Raw genomic sequence first — 21,200 nt, forward strand, 5'->3', positions numbered from 1 at the left:
GACGGCTCAGCAGTGCTTCTTCCGTCCCAGCGCCGTGACCACAGTCAGGCACAAAGCCGTGCTCCCCGCCCCCCAGAGCTGGCGCTGGGGCTGTGTGTGAGGCACCCAGAGCGTCTGACGGGAGGGGAGCGGCACGCCGCAGCTGGACGAGAGTCCAGTTCAGAGCAGCCGGGGGCCCTGGGAAGCCAGTCCACATGCCAGGCCGCGGCCTTCTCATCTGAGAAGAGGGACTGGCAACCCCCAGGCTGCAGTGCGGCTGGGCCAGCTGGGGGCTCCGGATTCCAGCAGGAGGGCCTGGGCCGACCTCACGGTGACCCTGGGCAGGGCCGGGCCGCGTCTGTCCGAGGCACACAGTCAAGGTCTGAGCTCCAGAGCCGACAGTGATGGGCTGGAGCGCAGAGCAGGGTTGGGGGCGGCCCCAGCCCCGCCGGCCCCGCCCGCCTCCCCAGAAGTGACCTGGGAACCCGCCGTGCCCCGTGCCCGAGGTGAGTCTGTGGTCACGGGCTGGCCCATAGGGCAGAGGGCCCCAGCCCTGGGGTTCAGATGCACACACAGCTGGGGTGCTGAGGGGACCTTTATTTCAAGAGAGCTGGGACTTCGCAGGCGCCCAGGCTCGCCGGCCAGGCCGGGCTGGAGCAGGCTGCGGTGAGAGGGCACCGTGGGGAGGGGCGGGGAGCTGGCCACGGAACGGCCCCCCCGCCACCTGCACTGCAGGACGGGGGGCGAGAAGGTGGGCCTGGCCTGCAGAGCGGACGTGGGCTCAGGGCTTGGGGAGGGGGCCACCCCGAGTGGCTTAACCACCCCTAACCCGGCCAGAGGTGCGCCCCTGGGCCCTGAGCTCGGGCGGGGCGGCCGGCGGGGTGCAGGGTGATGCTCAGGAGTCCCCACCAGGCTGGGAGGCTCGAGGCCCCATCGGGGCAGAGGCTGGGCCAGGCCTGGGGGGCCGGGCAGCGGTGGGTGGGGCCTGCCGGCTGCCCACCCCCCACTCCGAGGCGGGGGGCCGGGGGCTAGGCCAGCGTCTGGCGGCTGAAGAGGTCGAGGGTCAAGGCGCTGAGGAAGGCAGGGATGCTGTCCTGCTGTAGCAGGTGCAGCTCGATGAGCCCCGGCACCGTCCGCGAGAACGCCGTCTCCAGCAGCTGCATCCTGGCGCCCGAGGGGCCCGCGGCCTGCGGGGGCATGGAGACGCGTCAGGAGGTGCGGGCCCGGGCAGATCCCCCCCCCGCCCCGGCAAGGCCCCAGGCCCAGACGCGGACAGGCAGCCTGACCATTGCCCACGTCCAGGCGCGTCCCCGCCGGCAAGGCTGAGCCTCAGGCCTCACAGGCAGGGTCTCACCCTTTCTCTAGCGTCCAGAAGCAGACGGGCGTGTGGATTCCAGCTCGCCAGCTCCCCGAGATCAGCCCACCCGGCACCCCCACTCTCAGCCCCCGCCCTCGTGAGAACACTCGGAGCCGGGCGTGAGGGCCCCGTGCTGGCCACACACAGTCTGAGGCAGGTCTCACTCACGGGCTGTGCCCGGTGAGGAGGGGACAGCCGAGGGGCCTTGGAGCAAGGGCCTCCCTCACCCACCGCCCTCGGGCCGGCCGCACGGCAAGGGCGGGGTCTCTGCAGGGCCGCCTCTGGTGCCCACCCGCCCAACCGTCCAGGCTCAGATCCTGTCCTTTCTGGCTGTGAGGCTTCAGGCAGGAGTGGAGGGGCCCCCAGCTGAGGGTATGCTGGGGGCCACCCCCTCCTGGAGGGCTTCCTGCAGGCGGCAGGTGGGGGCCAGGCGTCCTGGAGAACCCAAGGCTGATTCCTCCCACGCTTCTCTATATTAACGTCAGCTGAAGTTGCGGAAGTGCCAGGAAGGAAGACGGGCCCCCTCTAAACACTGGGTGCCACAGGGCAGGGCCCCCCGGACTAGCCGGTCAGCCCCTCACGTGTGAGCTCGGAGACGTCTCGGGGCTAGCTGGGGTCACCAGGCAGGTCTGAGCAGAGCCAAGCCCGGGTGCTCGGCTACTGGGGGTGGATGGAGGCCCAAAGGTGCCTGAACACTCGGGCAGGGCTCACGTGACCACGCCTTCCCGTGGGCAGCACCCAGGGGCAGGTGGAGGCTGCCTGCTGGGGACTGGGAGAGCTGGGGGCGCAGGCCTGGGCAGAGGCCATCAAGGACCAGACAGGATCCTGTGGCCTGAAGCCCTGTTCCTCCCGCCAGCGGAGCGGCCACCTGCCTAGCCAGCCCACCTGACCCAGTCAGCTCCAGCCCTGCCCAGAGGCTGCCGGATGCCACTCCATCTGGAGAATCCTAGGCTGGGATACCCTGGTGACATGTACCCCTCTAGAGACCCCTCCTTCCAAGGCAGCTCCTTCTGACCCCAAATCCGCCTGCCAGCCGAACCCCAGCTCTGCCTCGGTCTGTGGGCGCCCACCCCACCAGTCCTGTGACGGCCACTAGGAAGCTGCCTGGGGCCCACGTGCACTCCTCCTAGCCGTGGAGACCCTGCAACACGCCCCCGCCCAGGCCAGGCATCTGTTACAGGACCACGTGCAGCACACACCTGCGACTCTTCCAACCAACGAGAAAAAGACAAGTGACCCAATGGGAAAGTAGCGGAAAGGTCTGAACCGACGCTCCCTCAGAACACAGACCAACGGCCACAGCGCCGTCCGTCTTCAGGGAAATGCAAGTGAAGCCCTTGTGAGACCTGCCCCAGGCCTGCGAGGACCGTCTAACCCAGGCCGCAAGGAGGGCGGCCTCGGTGCGGCCGGCCCGAGGGTGGTGGGTGAGGGAGGCCCTGCTCCGCGGCCCCTCGGCCACCCCCTCCTCACCGGACGCTGTGCTGACCGCCCGGCGGTTCCTCAGGAGAGAACCCTGCGACCCACGACGCCACTCCTGGGCACGTGCCCGAGAGAAGTGAGAGCACGTCCACACGGGAGCTGGCTTGGAAGGGTCCACGGCAGCAGCGTTCAGCACGACAGCAAGACACGGACGGCCATCGACAAGCAAACAGGCCCACGCTGCGGCCACGGACGGACCCGATCCAGACGCGGGAGGAGCGAGAGGCGCTCTGTGCACAGTGACACGCGTGGCTCGCGGGGAGCGCTCCGCAGGAGCCGCCACGGCGAGGCGTGCGGAGCAGGAGAATGGCCTGGGCAGTGCCAGCTCCTCCTGAGACGCCCCACCCTCCCTGGGGCCCCAGGGTCCCCGAAGGCCCACGTGGGCCTGCGCCGCCTTGGCCTCCGCTGTGCAGGCCCCGCCTGCGCCCCCTTGAGCGCCTGGTTGCCCGTGCAGCTCAGGTCCTCTCGGAGCGTCCGTTGCCGACGCGGACAGGCTTCCCTCTAAACACTGGGCACCACAGGGCAGGGGCTCCCAGAACTAGCTCTCATCCCCCGCAGAGGCCGTGCCCCCTGCCCTCGCTGCCCGTGGACGCCCCCCCTAGTCCCCTGAGTGCTGACTCGGCCGCGGGCACCTCCTCCCGCCACGTGGCCCCGCCGGGCGGCCGGCCCTGTTCTGCTGGCCACTTAGCCCTGTCAGAGCTCACACAGACTGTTTTTACACAAAAATACGGGAAACCACTCTGATCTTTACCGAGAAAATCCTTTCATTTCTGCTTTCTGCTCTCGACTCCGACTCTCCCCTAAATGTCGGAGGGTGGTTCTCCTGTGGCTGTGGGCCCAGCGCAGGCTGGGGGTGGGTGGAGGGCGGAAGGGCAGCTGCCTCTGCCTGGCCAGGGGCAGGGGCAGACCCCGCCGTCCCTCTTCCCAGCCTGGCCCCCGTCTCCCAGCCCCCGGGGCAGCCCCTCCGCTCTGACTGAACTGGGGCTCCTCCAGGTGCCTCCCCAGGCCCCGGCGGGCTGTGGGCTCCTGACTGCCCTTCACGTGCAGACGTGTCTCGCGGCGTCCACAGTGGGGCCACGTGGGGCCGCTCGCCCAGCCACCAGGTGCTCCCTCTGTGCCCGGGGACATCGCGATATCCATGTGCCCTCTGTGCTCGGGGATGTCGGGACTCCCACGTGCCCTCGGGGCCCGGGGACCTTGGGACAGGTCAGTCGGTCCGGGGGTGGCCCGCCCCAGGCCCAGCCCGCTGCCCGCCCTTCAAGGTGACGGCCGCCGCGGACACGGTTCTCTGCTGGGGTCAGGCTTTCAGACGCTCCTGTCTGCAGAACAGAGCCAGGGCTCCAGCCAGGATCTCACACGCTCCAGGTGCTTTCACGTGCTCCCAGGCTGATCTGGGGTGGCTGCACCGCCAGGGCCCTGCCCCAGGATCCCCCCGCTTCCACGCCTGCGCGGCACTCCCACTGACAGCGAGGAAGAGGCTGTTAGAAGGGGCGGCAGAGCAGGGATGCCAGCCGGCCGCTCATGGGGCCAGGGTGAAAGGTGGTTCACCACGGTTTCCTGCATTCTCCAAGGTTTTTTACTGTGACTACACATTATATTTGTGATCAGAAAAAACAATACCTAAATTATATCCACGAGAGCCGACAGCTCAGAGAACACGCAAACACACAGACACACACACACACATACCCCATCCCTAATGCAGACACGTGCTGACGTCCGTGTCACCAGCCCCCAGGCCCGGGCCAGGTAGGGCCTGCGATGGGGACAGGGCATCCGGGGCCAGGCCTCGCCGGACAGCCTGCCCTGGGGCCCTGTGACCACCGTCAGCCTCCGGGGCTGCTGTGAGCGCGGCTGGGGACCGGGGGGGTGGGGGGGACCGGGCTGGCGACACCTGGCTGCTCCCCCCAGATCTGAGCCGCCCTCCACCGTGGCGGGGGGCGCCTCCCGGGATGACCCCCTGCCCACGAGTGCTCCGTGGGAAGAGACGCGCACACAGCCCCCGGGCTCCCCGAGAACCTGGGGGTGTGGAGCGCCCCCACCCCCGTCCACGCCCGCTGCTCTCCCCTTGCCTTGGAGCAAAGGCCTGAGGCCCACACAGACTCCCCAGCCCTCCGAGGGCCTGCGGGCACCGCCTCGCCATCCCCGAGGCCCGGCGCCCTCCCTTGTCAGCAGGAAATGCTGTCAACCCCGCGAGGCCACCGGGCGTGGCTGCCTGGACCGGGGCACCTGGGGGCTGGCCGCATGTCTGGGCCCCGGAGCCCCCTGGGAGCCCCAGGCAGACGCTGCTATGCATGAACAGAGAGGCCGTGGAGGCAAGTGGGTCAGGACAGCTTGGCCAGGAGCTGAGCGCACTGTCCCGGCACCAAGTTCCAGGGAACGAACGGAAGCTGGCGAGGAAGCGTGCCCAGCACGCGGAAAATAGCTCACCCAATTATCCCGCTTAATTGTGCTGAAAAGCATCTGAACACTGCATGTGCTGATTACACCAGCGTTACTGGAATTCACCGTCCCCGGCGAGGGTGACCTTTCCCAAGAGCGATTGTTGGGGGGGCAAGGCCAGGCACCCCAACAGTTGCAGACCGATCTCAAACCCACAATTACTATTATTATTCTATTTATGCAGCCCTCCATCTCTCAGCTGCTCCGTTTTAGATCCACGCGCAGCTGTTCCTGAAGCCTCACGAGCGGGAGGGTGCACACGGGGCGGCAAGGCCCTGGGAGGTCACATCCAGGAGCCCCGCCCGGCACAGGCGGGCGCCCAGGCCGCCTCCTGGTCCCAGCGGCAGAGGCCCGTGGTTGGGGGCAGAGGCGGGTAAGGGGGGCAGGCGGGCAGAGGCGAGTAGGGCAGGCACCGCAGGGCTGACCCTGTCCTTCCCCTGCTCTCAACGGGCAGAGAGGACTCTGGAGGCCCGGCCCCCAGGCTCCGGGAGAGTCTGGGTCCCTCCGTCTCTGCCGTCAAGTGGGCTGGACCGCCTGCCCCCGCAGCCCTCATCCGGGAGGCCTGCCCCTCCTCGCCTCCCTGTTCAGACAGCCTGAGAGTGGCTGAGGAGCCCGCGGGGCCGTCTGAGGGGCAGGGTGCTTGGGGGACGGCCCCGACGGAGAGGCGGGAGCTGGGGTCCACGCGGGCCGCTCTGCTAGGCGCTGCGTGATGGCGGGCTCCACGCTTCACTGCTCTGAGCTGGACTTCCCTGTTTTAGGGGAGGGTTGCGGGTGGGCTCAGATGCTAACACCTGTCCAAACACTCAGCTCTGGGAGAAAGAGGGAGACTGCTTGCCAGCCTGAAACAACCGGAAAGATGGGACACAGAAAAGCAACGACGCTTGTAGGTCCTGGGAGGTGAGGGGGCGAGGGGGCGGCCCCAGGAGACGGGAGGGGAGCCCAGGACAGCCCCATCCTCCCGAGACGCTTTCTGGGCACAGGGGGACACTCTGAGCGGAGGGTCAGCTGAGAGCCGGGGAGACCAGAGGGTGTAGGGCAGCGTGCCTGAGACGGGAGCCACGGCTGGAAGCAGGACCGAGCAGACTGTCCCTGAGCACCTCGCAGAGAGCTGATCAGCACACAAGCAGGAAAGCGCCCGAGAGCGGGAAAAGTCCCCACAGTGGTTCAGAGCAAACATCACCACCACAGCAGCTCACACCGCCGGGTCCCGCCCGCCCCCCGGCCACGCCAGGAAAGCGCCACAGGGCACAGGGCGGGCTCCCCTCAGGGCCAGCAGTCACCCTTGACCACCCGCTGCTCTGGTCCCACTCAGAAGGCTTTTTCTGCTGCGCCACTTGGCATGCAGGGTCTTAATTCCCCTGACTGAACCCACATGCCCTGCGGTGGAAGCATGGAGCCTCAACCACTGGTTTACCAGGGCCATCCCTGGCTCACACATCTTAACTAAGACCTGAAAGACTGTTTCCAAGTAAGCTTATGACCAACCTAGACAGCATATTGAAAAGCAGAGACTTGACTTTGCCAACAAAGGTCCGGCTAGTCAAGGCTATGGTTTTTCCTGTGGTCATGTATGGATGTGAGAATTGGACTGTGAAGAAGGCTGAGCACTGAAGAATTGATGCTTTTGAACTGTGGTGTTGGAGAAGACTCTTGAGAGTCCCTTGGACTACAAGGAGATCCAACCAGTCTATTCTAAAGGAGATCAACCCTGGGATTTCTTTGGAAGGAATGATGCTGAAGCTGAAACTCCAGTACTTTGGCCACCTCATGCGAACAGTTGACTCATTGGAAAAGACTCTGATGCTGGGAGGGATTGGGGGCAGGAGGAGAAGGGGGCGACAGAGGATGAGATGGCTGGATGGCCTCACTGACTCAATGGACGTGAGTCTGAGTGAACTCCAGGAGATGGTGATGAACAGGGAGGCCTGGCGTGCTGCGATTGATGGGGTCGCAAAGAGTCGGACACAACTGAGCGACTGAACTGAACTGAACAGTGCTTCTGAGCAAAGCCTGGGCGGGAGCAGTTTCAGGAAGACAAAAACACCCAGCCCCCACCAGGGGGAAATTCACCACCCATCAAAGATGACAGGCTGTGCAAAACCCAGAAGAATGTGATTCACAGTGAAGAGGAAAAGCAGTCGACGGAAACTCATCCGGAACCGACACTGACGCTAGAATCAGCAGGTGTCGCAGAGGCAGCTGTCGCAACGCATTCCACGTGTTCAGAAAGCTGGTGACACAAAAGGTACACACTGGGCTTCCGCGGGTGAATCTACCGCGCTTGGGACGAGTGTCCCGGGGGGGTTAACGGCAGACTGGACGTTGTGGAAAAAAGTCCAGTGAACTTGCAAATGTAGCAACAGAGACTGGTCAGAATGGAAAGAAAAGCACACGCGTGAGCGGGCCGCGGTGCCCTTCAGGGACGCGCCACACGACCGCGCCGCTGGAGAGGCCCGCTCGAGCGCAGCGTGGCTTCTGAAAGGCTCCTAGTGACCCCGCCTCCAGGCATTTGCATCCGATGCAACCCACAGAAGAATGAGGAAAAAGATACTCCACCCTAGCAGAAGCTGAAAGCTGGAGTGACCGCGTTAATACCAAACAGAGCAGATTCCAGAGCAAAGAGTATTACCGAGGAAAATGGCCATTTGAAAACAATAAAAGCATTCATTTACACGTGAAATAAAAGCCACCAGAAACGCAAGGAGGGACAGACAACCCTAACACCTCTATCCACTGACAGGAGAGGGGGCAGGAAACGAGCGCAGGTTCAGAGGCTCTGGCGAGCCTACCAAAACCCGCCTCACACACGCGCAGCATCCCTGCGGAATGCAATATCCTAAGTATTACGCACTTAGACAGCATTCTGGACCCTAACACAGATTTAAGCAAATTTAAAAATGAGGGATCAGAATTTGTAGAGTGCTGGTAAAGCGAGCCTTAGGGGAAGATGTGTAGCACCAAGCGCCTACATGAGAAAAGAGCACGGAGTCAAACAGAGGCTTTAGCTTCACAGGGAGTTCAGCGGACAAGACTCCACACTTCCACTGCAGGGGGCAAGCGTTTGATTCCTGGTTGGGGAACTAAGATCCTGCAAGTCGTGGGGCACAGCCAAGAAAACATTTTTTAAAAAAATAATTAAAAAGGGCAAAGTCGACACAAAGTAAGCAGAAGAAAGGGAAAAAAGATCAAAGCAGAGATCAGCGAAGTAGAAAAAGCATTAGAAAAAAACGAAATCCAAAGTGACTTTTTCAGAACATTAATAAAGTCGATAAACTGGTCAGACGAATCAGGAACAAAAGAAAACACAAACTGCTATTAATAGCACCACGAACAGGCGAGATGACAGCACCGGGAACTCTGCAGATTTTCAAAAGGACGGTAAGAAAACATTATAAACAACTTTTTGCCAATAAATACAACTGACATCAAATGGACAGTTTTCTGAAAGACACCAAACGACCAAAGCTCACCACAAAGGAAGGCGATAACCCGAGCAGTCCTGCCTCTTCTCAAGGAAATGAGAGCGCAGTGAAAGCCTTCTCACATGGAAGTCTCCAAGGCGGGATGGCTCTGCTGCTGCTGCTAAGTCGCTTCAGTCATGTCCGACTCTGTGCGACCTCATAGACGGCAGCCCACCAGGCTACCCCGTCCCTGGGGTTCTCCAGGCGAGAGTACTGGAGTGGGTTGCCATGTCCTTCTCCAATGCACAAAAGTGAAAAGTGAAAGTGAAGTCGCTCAGTCGTGTCCGACTCCTAGCGACCCCATGGACTGCAGCCCCCCAGGCTCCTCCATCCATGGGGTTTTCCAGGCAAGAGGACTGGAGTGGGGTGCCATGGCCTTCTCCGGGCTCTCCTGCTAAATTCTACCAAATATTTAAGGAACACACTATACCAGCTCTACATAGAGTGTTTACAGAAATGGAAGAGGAGAAATGCTCTCCAGCTCACCCTCTGAGTCAGCTGTCACCAGAACACCACGGTCGGATGACGGCAGCGCGAAGGAGAAAGCATAGTCTGATAATCCTCCGGAGCACAGACGCAGAAATTCTGAGCAAAGCCGGAAGCAGTGCACGTCCGCTAACACAGGGACTAAGGGTAACACAAGTCTACCTCAGGAGGCCTTCCCAGGGGGCTCAGACGACGAAGAACCCACCTGCCAAGCAGGAGACGCAGAAGACCCGGGTTCGATCCCGGGGTCGGGAAGATCCCCTGGAGAAGGAAATGGCAACTCACTCCAGTACTCTTGCCTGGGAAATCCCACAGACAGAGGAGCCTGGGGGCTGCGGTCCATGGGGTCGGACAGGGCTGAGTTCACGCACCACACCGCTCTGCCGGGAATGCAAGGCTGGTTTAACACTATAAAGAGTAACTCAACGTATTAACAAAGTAAAGAAAGAAAACCACGATATCTCAATAGATGCAGAGAAAGCATCTGACCACACCCAACACGGGTTCCTCAAAAACATTCCTCTGTGGACGAGACCAGGCCGGCCCGTCCTCAGCCTGATAATGGGCATCTCCAGCTGCCCCACAGCTGACGCTGCACTCAGCGGCTCCAGCTGAACGCGTCCCTTCAGGGTGAGTGTGGGACAGGAAAGCTCCCGCTCCCGCTCCTACTCAACGATGCTGTGGGGGGCCCGGCCAGGGACACAAGGCGGGAAAAAGAGACGAGCCCCTCCAGCCTGGAGGCAGAAGCAGCCGGCTCTGCTCACAGACCCCACCACCGTCTCTGCAGGATACACCACACAACAGGGAAAAAGGCTACTAGAGCTCATACGTGAGTTCAGCAAGGCTGCAAAATACAAGGTCCCTTTTATAAAAACGAACTATCTGTGCATACTAGCAACAAAGTGAAGTGAAGTCGCTCAGTCGTGTCCGACTCTTTGCGACCCCGTGGACTGTAGCCCATCAGCCTCCTCCTCCATGGGATTCTCCAGGCAAGAATACTGGAGTGGGTTGCTACAAAGCGAAATTAAAAGTAAAACCCAGTTTATAACAGCATCAGAACACGAAACACTTAGAGATAAACCCGACAGGAAGATAGGAGGCTGTGTCCTGGACACGGGAAGACAGAGCAGAGAGGCCGCTCTCGGGCTGAAGGTGTGAGCGACACGGCTGCGGGGCAGTTCTCCCCCGGGGACCCCAGCTGCAGTGCGGTCCTAACTGCACCTCAGCAGGCTTCCCCTGGAGAGGTCCACGAGCTGGGTCTAAAATGAATATGGAAATGCCGAGAACCAGAACCCCCCAAACTCTGCAGAAGAACAAAACTGAGGCCAAGACCGAGCCTTGAAGATGGCAGAGCAAAGAGGGGCTGGCTCACCACCACGGCCCCTCGGCCTCTCCTGACCCCGCTCCTCCCAGCTGCCTGCCCGTCCCACGCACACACAGACGCTCACTCTCTTGTACATACACACACATACACACACACTTTTGCACTCTCGTATACACACACTCTCCCGCACTCACTCTAGCACACTCTCACACACTCTTGCACACACACACAATACTTATACATACAATCTCTTGTATACAAACATACATGCTCTCTCTCACACACACATACACACCCTGCAGTCCTGATGCAGACACGCCAGGAGCCTCCTTGCTGCCCCTACGTGGACCCTGACACTTGTGCGACACGCTCCTGTTTTCACGCCGGGCTGTACAAGCGTGTCCGGCACAAACATCCGACACGATGACCCAGCAGCCACAGTCTCCCTCCATCAACAGAGCATCGTGGACGGGAGGAGAGGGCTCTCTCCTCTCACCCGAGCTGCCTCCTCCGCCGCTACCGCTGGACGCGGGCGGTGGGACCGGGCCTGACTGCGAGGGCACGCCCACTGCAGGACGAGGCCTCCATGTTTGGAACAGGTGACCAGCCTAGGAAGCCTGCTCGGCCGGTGCTGGGAGAACCACAGGTACACGGGTGACGTCCGGAGGCCCCGCCGAGCCCATGTGCGCGGGCCGGAGCCGACCACCCCTCAGCCCGCACCAGACCGGCTGCACCGGCCTTGTTTTCCATCTCTGGCAGGGATGAGGATCTGATCTCCAGACAGAACTTTCTCTCTTCCTTTTTAATTAGTACTTGGTAACATCACCAAGCTGTGAGTTTATGGCTTTGTAGATCTTGTGTTTTTGACACTAATTACTCACAAAGGCTTTTTAAGCTCCATTTCAACTCTGCAACTGACACGCTGGTAATTAAACGAGGGAGGAAGTGGCAACAGACTTTACCCCCCGCCCTTCCCACCTGAGCGCTGGGCTTCCACGTGGCTGCGGGCCCCGCGGCCCCGAGCCTTCAGCCCAGAGGCCGGAGGTGGTCCGTCCAGGGTGCCGCTGCAGGCTTCCCTGCTCAGGGTCTGGCCCTGCTGTCCATTCTGGAGCTAGATCGCATGTCCTTGAAGTGGGAAAGGAGCCGGAAGTGGATGCTTCCCCAAGGATCCCGAGGGTCCAAACCCGTGGGGTGCCCGGTGCCCCCAGGACAGGCTGGCCCCCTCCTCGGGGCTCCCATGCCCACTCGGCCCCTCGGCCAGTCCTCAGTCGGACACGTGCCAGGCACTGGTGCGTGCAGCTGCAGAGCTGACCCTTCCTCCCCGGGTGCCCCTGCAGAGCAGCGGAGTCAGGGGCCGGGAGGGCAGGGCAGGGGGTGTGAGGGTTACGAGGAGTGGCCAGCGCTGTCCTCCTCTCAGGATGGAAGCAGACTGGGGGGCCGGGACCAGTGTGTCTGAGCCCCAGGCTGGAGGACGGGCTGCAGGGCGGGGGCTGGAGTAAGACGTCACCGGCTGGCCGATCGGGGCTTCTGGAGTCGACGGGGCCCCCTGGAACCCCCAGGGGGCAGGGTGGCTGCAAGGGGGACCTGCTCACTCCTCAGGAGCACGCAGGAGCTCCAGTGACCGCCTAGACCCACTGCACCCAGGGCCGGCTCCCCACACCCCTGTACAGCCGGTCCTCTCCCCGTGTCCTGACGGGGAGGTGGCCTCCTCTCTTCCTGGTAGAACCCAGAGGCTCTCTGACAGACGATAAATCAACCCAACAGGGTCCAGCCCTCCCCTCTTGTTTCCAACCCGGGCAGTGCCCACCCGGCGGGACGGAGCTGGACCCGGGGAGTGGGCCGGCTTCATTAGTCTGCCCGCCTCTGACCGTGCTGGGACTCCCTTAAATACAATTGGTTAGTCACAGTTTAAGGTTCTTTATTGCAATTCTATTTTAAGATGCAATTAAAACATCTCATTGTTGAAGTGCACGGTTCCTACTGGGCTTTTCTGCTACAGAGTCAAAGCCAAAGGTGGGGGTGGAGACCGGGCCGAGACTCGTTTCCAAGGCCGTGGGTTTGGTCAGGATTCACCTCCCGTGGAGAAGCCCCCACCCTGTGAGCCGCCTTCCCTGGCACAAGTCAGGGCCCGGGGCCCCCCGAGCTCCGCACCATGCCCTGTCCAGGCACTGCCGCCCCGCTGGCCTGAGCACAGCTGGGGCGGGGCCGTCCTTTGCTCTGGCTGGACGGCGCCTCGCTGCCAGGATGGATGACGCAGACGTCACCAAGGGAAGCCCACCCCGAGGGCGCCCGTCTGATGAGTCACCCGGGGCATCTGCCCAGTGCTAGGACCCACGGGGCGTCGGGCGTAGGATGAGTGCCAGCCAGTGACGACCCGGATCGGTGGCGTGGAAGCAAAGGGTCCCGGCCCCCCAGCCCCTGGCCGGCCCGGTGGGAGATGCTGCCTGTGCTCCGGCGTTCGCCCTCGGGCGCCCCCCGACCACTGCCGACAGTGGGAGCAAAAGGGAGGAAGGGCTTCTCTCTCCGCACAGACGCCCGGGGATGCAGTCTGCGTGTGCACAACGTGTGCGTGCATTTTCTGTTCCATCAGCACCTCAGCCTGCGCGCGGCTACACTCGGCTTCCAGGCGCGCTTCAGGGCTTTTCTCATCCTGCTGACAGCGCTGTGTTGGCATTGACCACGTTCATTTAAAAAAGAAATTTCCAAACACATCCTGCAGCTGAATTTGCTCTTTGGCCCCAAGAATGGAATACAGATAATCTCCTCACTTCTTGCACGTACCTTCCCGTGATTTAATTTCAGAAATGGTTTTTGCAAAGGCTCCTCACGTTCGCATCTGTCCGGGGAGAGGAAATTACTCTCTTTGGGGAGTTGGAAGACCACAGATTGTTCCCAACTTCGCCGGCCTTTTCTGCCGAGTAAGCACCAGCTTTGTGTCAGGACACGGGACCCAGGACTCCATGCGCTGCAGCCTTGGGACAGAGAGCCGGGCACGGGCGGCGGGCAGAGGCCAAGCTCGGTGAGCCCGGAGGGTGCACAGCGGTTCAGTGCGACCCTGCAGAGCTGGTCCTGCAGGAAGGCTTGAGCGCCCCCGCTTAGGCCTCCCTGAGCCGACGTGACTCCGGGGAATCAGTCAGCGCTCTGACGCCCACCGCTCCCGCGAGGCAGAGTGTTCCCGTCCACACTGCCTTCCCCGCAGCCTACTCACGGCTGAAAGGGCTCCTGGGGCTCGGGTCCACCAGGGCTGGGAGGGCGCACGAGGGGAGGCCTGGGAGGGGTTGCTGGCCCTTCTGCACTCTGGTAGCAGGAGAGCGTGCAGGCCGGTTCCGCGCGGGGAGACGGGGTCCCACACCCTGCTGCCCTTCCCTCCAGGAAGGACGGCCACCGGCTTAGGAAAACACTGCTCAGTCTCCCGGCAGGGCACGACTGTGAGGGGGAGTCTCCTCTCCCGAGTAGCCTGGCCGGGCCTCTGTCTGAACACGGCTCAGGTTCGGCAGTCTGAGCGGCTTCCCTGGGCCTCGCTCTCGGGCCAAAGCTCCTGGGGCTGCGACGCCGCCTCGGGTTTCCAGGGTGCCGGGCAGAGGCGAGGGGCACGTGGCCACCACAGCAGAGCCGGGGCCTCAGGCCACAGCGAGGAGCCCAAATCCCACCTGAGAGGGGCAGGGGCCTCACCAGGGCGGGCATGTTGGGCGGCTCACAGTCCCCAAGCCCGGCCGAGAGCCAGCACCTGAGGGCAGTCCGGTGACATCATGTGATTTAAAAGTTAATTAAACGGAGGGGGACAAAGTATAACAGCCCCAGGTGTTTATTTCCAAGCAGCGTTTGGAAGGAAAGGGGGAAATCTAATAAGCAGCTCTGTGAGGTGCTGCGTTAGGAGTAATCATGTCACTGAATCACCCGGCGTCCACGGTGGGGCTCCCTGCTGCTCAGGCGCCCCTCCTGGCCTGGCATCCGCAGGTGGGAACCAGGGTGGGGGCTCCGAGCCCAGGGGCCCCAGCCGCCCAGAAGGAGCACCCCCAGGTGCAGGCGGGCCTCTCGGTCCAGGCGTGGGCGCCCCTGTGGATAGAGGGAGGGGAGGCCTGGGGGCCAGGGCCTTACCATGGCCAGGACCCACTGGATGGACACTCACTGGAGTCAGCCCCTCTGGGGGGCTCCCCCACCATCTGGTAGGGGGAGTGCGGCAGGAGCTCAGTGGGGCTGGGGGGCTCAGTGCCTCCCGTCCCCTGCAACCTCCTTCAGGCTGAACCAAGCAAGCCCCCTTCATCCTCTGCAATCCCCAGGCGCCCTACCGTCCAGGGACCTCTGTACAGCCCTCCTGCTGGCCTCCCAGGCACCATGCGGCCGGGCAGGTTGGGGGGCTGGGCAGGTGGCAGGGGAAGGCAGGTGGGGGGCCGCCCTGGAGCCTGCGTCCAGCCCCGGGAAAGGTCTGCTTGGAGCTGGCTGAGCCGCTCCTGTGAGTCACCAGGTAACAAACAGCCTCCCCACCTCCCGCGGGGGCGCTCTGGCGAGGGCCACGATTGATGGCCCTCACGGTGAAGTGTAATTACCAGCTCACTCCCCAAGCACCAAGCACATCCATCCACGTGCCCACTGAGGCCCTCGTCACTGAGCGGGCGGCTCTGCGCCGCCTCTGCTCCTGCACGGCCTCTGCGTCTCCCGGTCCTGACGCCCGAGCTCCTCTGTGGCCTTGGGCCCCACGAGCCGGCTCTCAACCTTCGGGGCACACCTTGTGCCCCGCCCACAGCTGCCCACAGGCCCCCATGCTCACAGGGCAGACCAGGGGCAACCCTAGTCCCTTAGCAGACATGGAGGGGCGGAGACATAGAGGAACCCCCACCTGACGACAGCCCACAGGACCCTGGAGGGACCCGGACCCTGGCCCCCGCCCGTCCTGGAGGGCGTCACGTCCTCCTGGGAGACGGCTGGCACTGCTGGGGGGCAGCTCACCCGAGGGAAGCCCCATCAGCAATGTCACCAGCCCCCATCCCCCGAGAGGCCAGGGCAGCTGCCCCGCCTGGGCAGGTAGGGTAGGGGCGAGGGGAGACCCACCCCTGGCACCGGCGGGACCCCGTCAGGGCCGGGCTGCTGGGCTGGCCACCGCTCTTCTCTCCCGGATCAGGGGTCGAGCCTGCGTCTCCCGCGCAGGCAGGCAGGTTCCTCACCACTTAGCCACCAGGGAAGCCTCGTGACGTACAGCTCTGTCTGGATACAGGCCCTGCTGGGTGGCTGGAGGGTCACAGCGTGGCTCCATCTTCGGTTTTCTGAGGAATCTCCAGAGCGCTGGCCGCAGCGGCTGCACCAGCTCATGCTCCTGCCGACGGGGCAGGAGGGCCCCCTTGTCCCCACACCCTCCCCGCTGCACGTTACCTGTGGGCTTTCTGATGGGAGGATTCTGGCCCGCGTGAGGCGACGCCTCCTTGCAGCCCTGATCTGCGTTTCTCTAAGACACTGATCGTCTCTCCCGTGCCTCTGGGCCATCCGAGCGTCTTCCCTGGAGAAAGTCTCCTCAGGCCTTCTGTCCGGTTTTGATGGGGTTGCTTGCTTTCTTGTTACTGTGTCGTGTGAGCTGTTTGCGTGCTTTGGAAAGGAAGCCCTTGTCGATGACGTCGTTCGCAAATGCTTTCTCCCAGTCTGTAGGCTGTTTCGCTGTTCATGGCTTCCATTACTGTGAGGAAGCTTTTAAGTTTGATTAGGTCCCACTTATTTATTTTTGTTTTTACTTCTATTACCTTCGGAGGCTGATGTAAGAACACACCGCTGTCAGTTATGCCAGAGAACGTCTTGCCTGTCTTCTCTCCCAGGAGTTCCGAGTTTGATGGTGTCCTGTTCTATATTTAGGTCTTTAAGCCATTTTGCGTTTATTTTCGTGTATGGCGAGAAGGTATGTTGTGACTTCACTGGTTTCCATGCGGCTGTTCAACTTTCCCAGTACCACTTGCTGAAGGAATGATCTTTTCTCCATTGCGTATTCTCGCCTTTCTGCTCGTGGCTTAACCGGCTGTGGGTGTGAGGGTCTGCTGCTGGGCTCTCTGGCCTGCCTCACAGACCCACGCGCCTGTTTTTGTGCCAGTACCATGCTGTTTTGATGACTGCAGCTTGGCAGCACTGTCTGAAGTCTGGGAGGGTCATGCCTCCAGCTTCGTTCTTTTTGCTCAGGATTGCTTTGGCAATTCTGGGTCTTCTGTGGTTCCATGTAAGTTTTAGAGTTACCTGTTCCGGCTCTGTGAGAAATATCAGGGGTGATGGATGGCACTGAGTCAGACAGCGTTGGGCAGCACCGGCTGCAGCGTCTCACTCCTTACCAGCCCCGGACCCGTGGACACAGCCTGTGCTACATGAACATGGGCTCTGGTGCTGACGCCAAGTGCAGGATGGGCCAGGCACCCCGGGCGAGGAGAGGAGGGGGGAGGCCGAGCAGGAGGCGTGCCAGAGGGGAGCACGGCAGCAGACGACGCCCCCAGGGCAACAGCCAGGCCGGGCCTCGCTGGGGGGCTGGGCCCAGGGACGTCTCGCCCCAGGACGCTGGTGCCCGGCCAGAGGGGCGCTCGGCACCCTCCTGGACTCCTGGCCAGAGGCACAGGTGGGGGCCAGGACCCGCGGGTCTGGGCTCCATCCTCGCCCTGCGCCAGGGACAGGTCACAGGGACGGTGGCAGCGCTGGGCTCGCTGCCCCACAGCCCAGACCTCCTTCTTGCACAGATTAATCAGGGCAGAGTAAACAATGGTGTTCTGAAAAACGCGTGTTTCTATGTGATTGCTTTTTTAATTGGTTAGCTTAACATTTGAAATTTGATTTAATTTCAGCTTGATTTTCCTCACCACGGGGTCAGGCTGAGAGTCGGGTAAACCGCTGCAGGAGCTCCGCCGTTAACGGCAGGGGCCAGGGCCCATGCGTGCCAGACCCTGCAGGCTGGCATCAGGGCCTCGTCTCAGCTGAGGCGGGGGAGGGAGGCGGGGAGCCTGCGGCCCCGGGTCAGAAGCTGCCTGTGTCGGGCCCCGTGAGCTGGGAGCTCCCTGGGAACCCTCCGTGTGGTGAGGAGTCGGGGCTGCTGCGGGCCGGGGGAGCGGCCAGTGAGCAGGCGCTCAGCGGGTCTCTGAGCGGCAGCTGTCCGCGCATGCCGCCGGCCAGGTCCGTCATTTACTTGATGTTTTTCTTTAAATCAACTATCGTCATCAACTTAAGTAGGCTCAGCTTGGAAGAAGCTTTGCATCCCCAGTGCAACGTGAGAGCAAACGCTGCCTGCCGTAGGGGAACCACGAAGACGAGCTCAGCTCTCACAGGACAGCAGCGCCGCGCCTGCACCTGGCGGGGGGGCGGGGGTGGGTGTGAGCCCGCGGCTGGTGGGGGGCGGGGGCGGGGGCGGGGGCGGGGGCGGCAAGCCTGCGGCTGGTTGGGGGCCGAGCCCGCCGCTGGTGGGAGGGTGCTGGGGGAGTCAGCCGGCACGGCCAGGCCAGCCCCAAAGAAGCACCCCCCCCCCACCACGGGAAGAAGGCAGCGGGGCAGGAGCTGCCCCTGGCAACGCCTGAGGGAACCCAGCACCGTCACCGCTGGGAGTCGGCAGCGGAGCACTGTCCTGGGAGCACCCCGCTCCCTACAGCTCCCTCCTCAGCCCCAAGCCTGCCCCAGACACGCGCTGACCCTGCGCCTCTGAACGTCTGTCCTGACCTGAGGATTTCTGACCCGAAAGCAAGCCACCTCCCCCATGTAAGGGGAAAACCCAGGCTGGCTGTGGGAAGCCGGGCGCATGCCGGGCCCCTGCCCGTGAGACCAGCAACCCCCAGGCTCCTGACCCCCCAGACCCCGGGGTTCTGGTTCCCAGATGAGTAAAAGCTACAAGACTGCGTGCAGATGGGGCGGGCTTCAACGGGCCCTGCACCCTGGCCCAGTCACCTAGCTTGTCCAGCCCTGGGGCCCGCCAGGCCCTGAGGATGGAGGCTGAGCCGGGGCCCTGCCCTGCGGCCCTGCCGGGGGTCTCCACCCGTCTCCAGGGGCGCAGGAGCGCTTGGGCACTGCACTCACAGGCCCCTTCCTGAAGGGGCGCAGCTGTGAGCCACACAGGGGCCATGTACAGGAGGGCAGCCCCCAGGACCCAGGCCAGGGGGCCCGGCGGGTGATGGCAGGGCCCCCCCTCTGCCTTGAGGCTGGAGGGATGGGCGGCCAGTGGGTCTCAGGGAAGCCGGAGAGCAGGGCTGTGACAGGCGGGGCTGAGGGGCAGGACGGGGTGTAGCTCCTCTCGGCCCCCACCCTGGGCCCGGCACGCGTGGGGCAGGGAACTGACAGCGAGGGTGCCCCGCCGCAGGGTCACCGTCAGAGCGCCCAGCCTGCCCAGCGGCCCCCAAGACTCCAGCTCCCCGAGGGGCTCTGCCAGGCCTGTGCCACGGCCGTGCCCCCGTGACAGACACCAGAGCCTAGCCCAGCCCCAGCTCCGAGGGAACCACGCTGGACGCCAGGCCATGCAGGGACCCCCGTGCTCCCTTCCATCTCCTGGAAAAACTGCTTTAATATTCTTCACAGCAGCAGCACCTTGGAGGAGGGGCAGACAGACCGCGGCGCCCAGGCGGGTGGGGCTGGGAGCCGAGGGGGGCTGTTCCTGGGAGAGCAGAGGCTGCTCACGCGGCCCCCGGAGGAGCACCTTCCACAAAATTTGATGTGAACTAATGAGGTTTGCACAGCTAATCAGGACTGGCGACGCGAGGGATTCGGCATCCGCCCAGGACGGCCCCCAGATGAGCGCTCCCACTCAGTCCTGCGGCATCGGCTCGGGGGGAGGCCCGGGTCCCCGGGGAGAGCAGGCGGTCCTGCGCCGGGAGTGTTGGCTGCATGAGCTGGATGAGGGCACTTGGGTGACCCGCTAGGCCTTGGGACCGCACCCAGCCCAGCAGTGGACGGCACCAGCCCCGGGGTCCTCTGGTGGGCCCTTCCCAGGCCGATGGCACCCGAACCGATGCCCCGTGACCAGGCTAGGACGCCTGTGCCGGGCCGGGAGGAGGGTATGAGGGCCCTGAGCCAAGCGCTGGGTGAGGCTGGGGGCAGCGAGGGCTTGGGCCTGCAGGGAAGGGTAGGCGGGGCGGGGGTTGGCACACGAGCTCAGGGCAAAGCCCCCTGGGGATGGCCTTCAAGGACAAGGGCCTGCTGGCTCTGTGGGGTGGGGTTGGGGGCGTTCTTGGGTGGGCCCCCAAAGCTGCCGAGGGGCTCTTGTTTGAGGCAGTCACTAGCTGTCCACTGGCCTCAGGGTGCCCAGAGTCACCCCCACCTGCACCTCACATGCCTGCTCCTTGGCCCCATCGCGGACGAACTGTGTTCAACTACAAACTGTCGCCAGGTCCAAAGATCTAGGGGACAGAGTGGCCAGGGCCGGGCCTCCCGCGGCTCCGAGTCCTCACTGCCTCAGGCCTCTGCTCTCGCTGACCCCAGGCTGTACCCCAGCACCCTGCCGTGCAGAGACAGGCGTGGGGAGGGCCTCTGCGTCCCAGCTTGACCCCGAGGCCCGGCGCAGGCAGGCATGCTTGGGTGAGGAGCCCCAGATCACGGCCTGGCCCAGATCAGCATGTGCTGAGGGGGCCCCTCTGAGCCCTGCCCCTGTCCCCAGCCAAATGCTGTCACTGGCTTCCCAGCAGAGCCTGCTGGCTCCAGCTCGGAGCCGCCCACAGCCTGGCTGCAGCGTGGTCCATGCTTCCCTAGCCCCAGCCCTGGCTCGGGAGGCTCTCTCCAGGGAGGCAGAGGCGGTGGGCAGAGGACTCCCGGGGTTGGGGGCGCTTCCTGGCCCTCCTGCCTCCACGGAGGCTGCCCTCTCCACGCTCCCACCCCCACGAATGCAGCAGGCTGCTGGCCTGTGTCCAGCGGATGGAACGCCTGCGCCAGGGCACAGTGGGCCTGGGAGCCAGGGTGGTGAGGGGCCTGCTGCCCGCACGAGGTTGGGGTAGGGCGGGGGGGCCGCAAATGCCCTCTGCTCATCCTAGCCGCTTTCCCAGGACGCAGCGGGCAGCTGGGGTCGCATGCCCACCCCCGGGGGCGCCTGCACACCAGCCCCTCCGGGATGTGCATGGGGCCACGGGGGCCTCAGCCTGAGTCTCTGACCCCTGACAATGAGCGCCCTGGGGTGGACCCTGCTGGACAGGCCGTGAGTGGGCAGGGCGTCCGGTCGGTGAGGACCAGGCCCCTCCATCTGTAGGCAAGCACCCGGGGCCCCGCGGGGCAGCTGAGAGCCTGGCAGGCGGGACAGGAGTGGCCACCCTCTGGCTGCCCTGCTGGTCTCTGTCGAGAAAGCTCTGGACGCCAGAGGACCAGCTGACACTTGGCCAGGGACTGGCGGCTCGGGACCCCCCAACGCCGGCACCGCACAGCCTGGGGACTGCAGGGACCTGTCCCACTGCACTGCCCTCCGTGGATTTCTCAGGGGCAGGGCCGTGGGCCCCCAGGAGGCGCGCTGACTGGGCACGAGGGGACAAAGGCGGGTGGGACCCCCCACACGTGCACGTGCCCCGCCAGCGCACGCCCGGAGCCATGAGACGGTGCCCCGCCCACGGGCACCGGGGACAGTCACACCTCCGAGGCTCTGGCGTGCGGTCCAGCACCGTCCCCGCCCGCCTCCCCGACAGCAATGCCTCGGGAGTCACCTCCATCCCGCAGACGCTGACCCACCGCCGGCTCAGGGCCACAGCCGACACCGAGG

The 21,200-nt window shown here is 63.6% G+C and overlaps 1 protein-coding gene across 1 annotated transcript in view; it reads right to left on the reverse strand.

The window, feature by feature from the left end:
• Positions 1-735: 735 nt before the first annotated feature.
• MAD1L1 (mitotic arrest deficient 1 like 1) overlaps positions 736-21,200 on the reverse strand; it is a 239,278-nt gene continuing 218,813 nt past the window's right edge. Inside the window, exon 18 of the mRNA XM_068968152.1 lies at positions 736-1,166. Within this exon, the coding sequence (XP_068824253.1) occupies positions 1,008-1,166 (159 nt within the window). The 3' untranslated portion in view covers positions 736-1,007. The remainder of the gene's footprint in view (positions 1,167-21,200) is intronic.

The sequence above is a fragment of the Capricornis sumatraensis genome, chromosome 3, assembly GCF_032405125.1.
Source record: "Capricornis sumatraensis isolate serow.1 chromosome 3, serow.2, whole genome shotgun sequence".
Taxonomy (NCBI): Eukaryota; Metazoa; Chordata; class Mammalia; order Artiodactyla; family Bovidae; genus Capricornis; species Capricornis sumatraensis.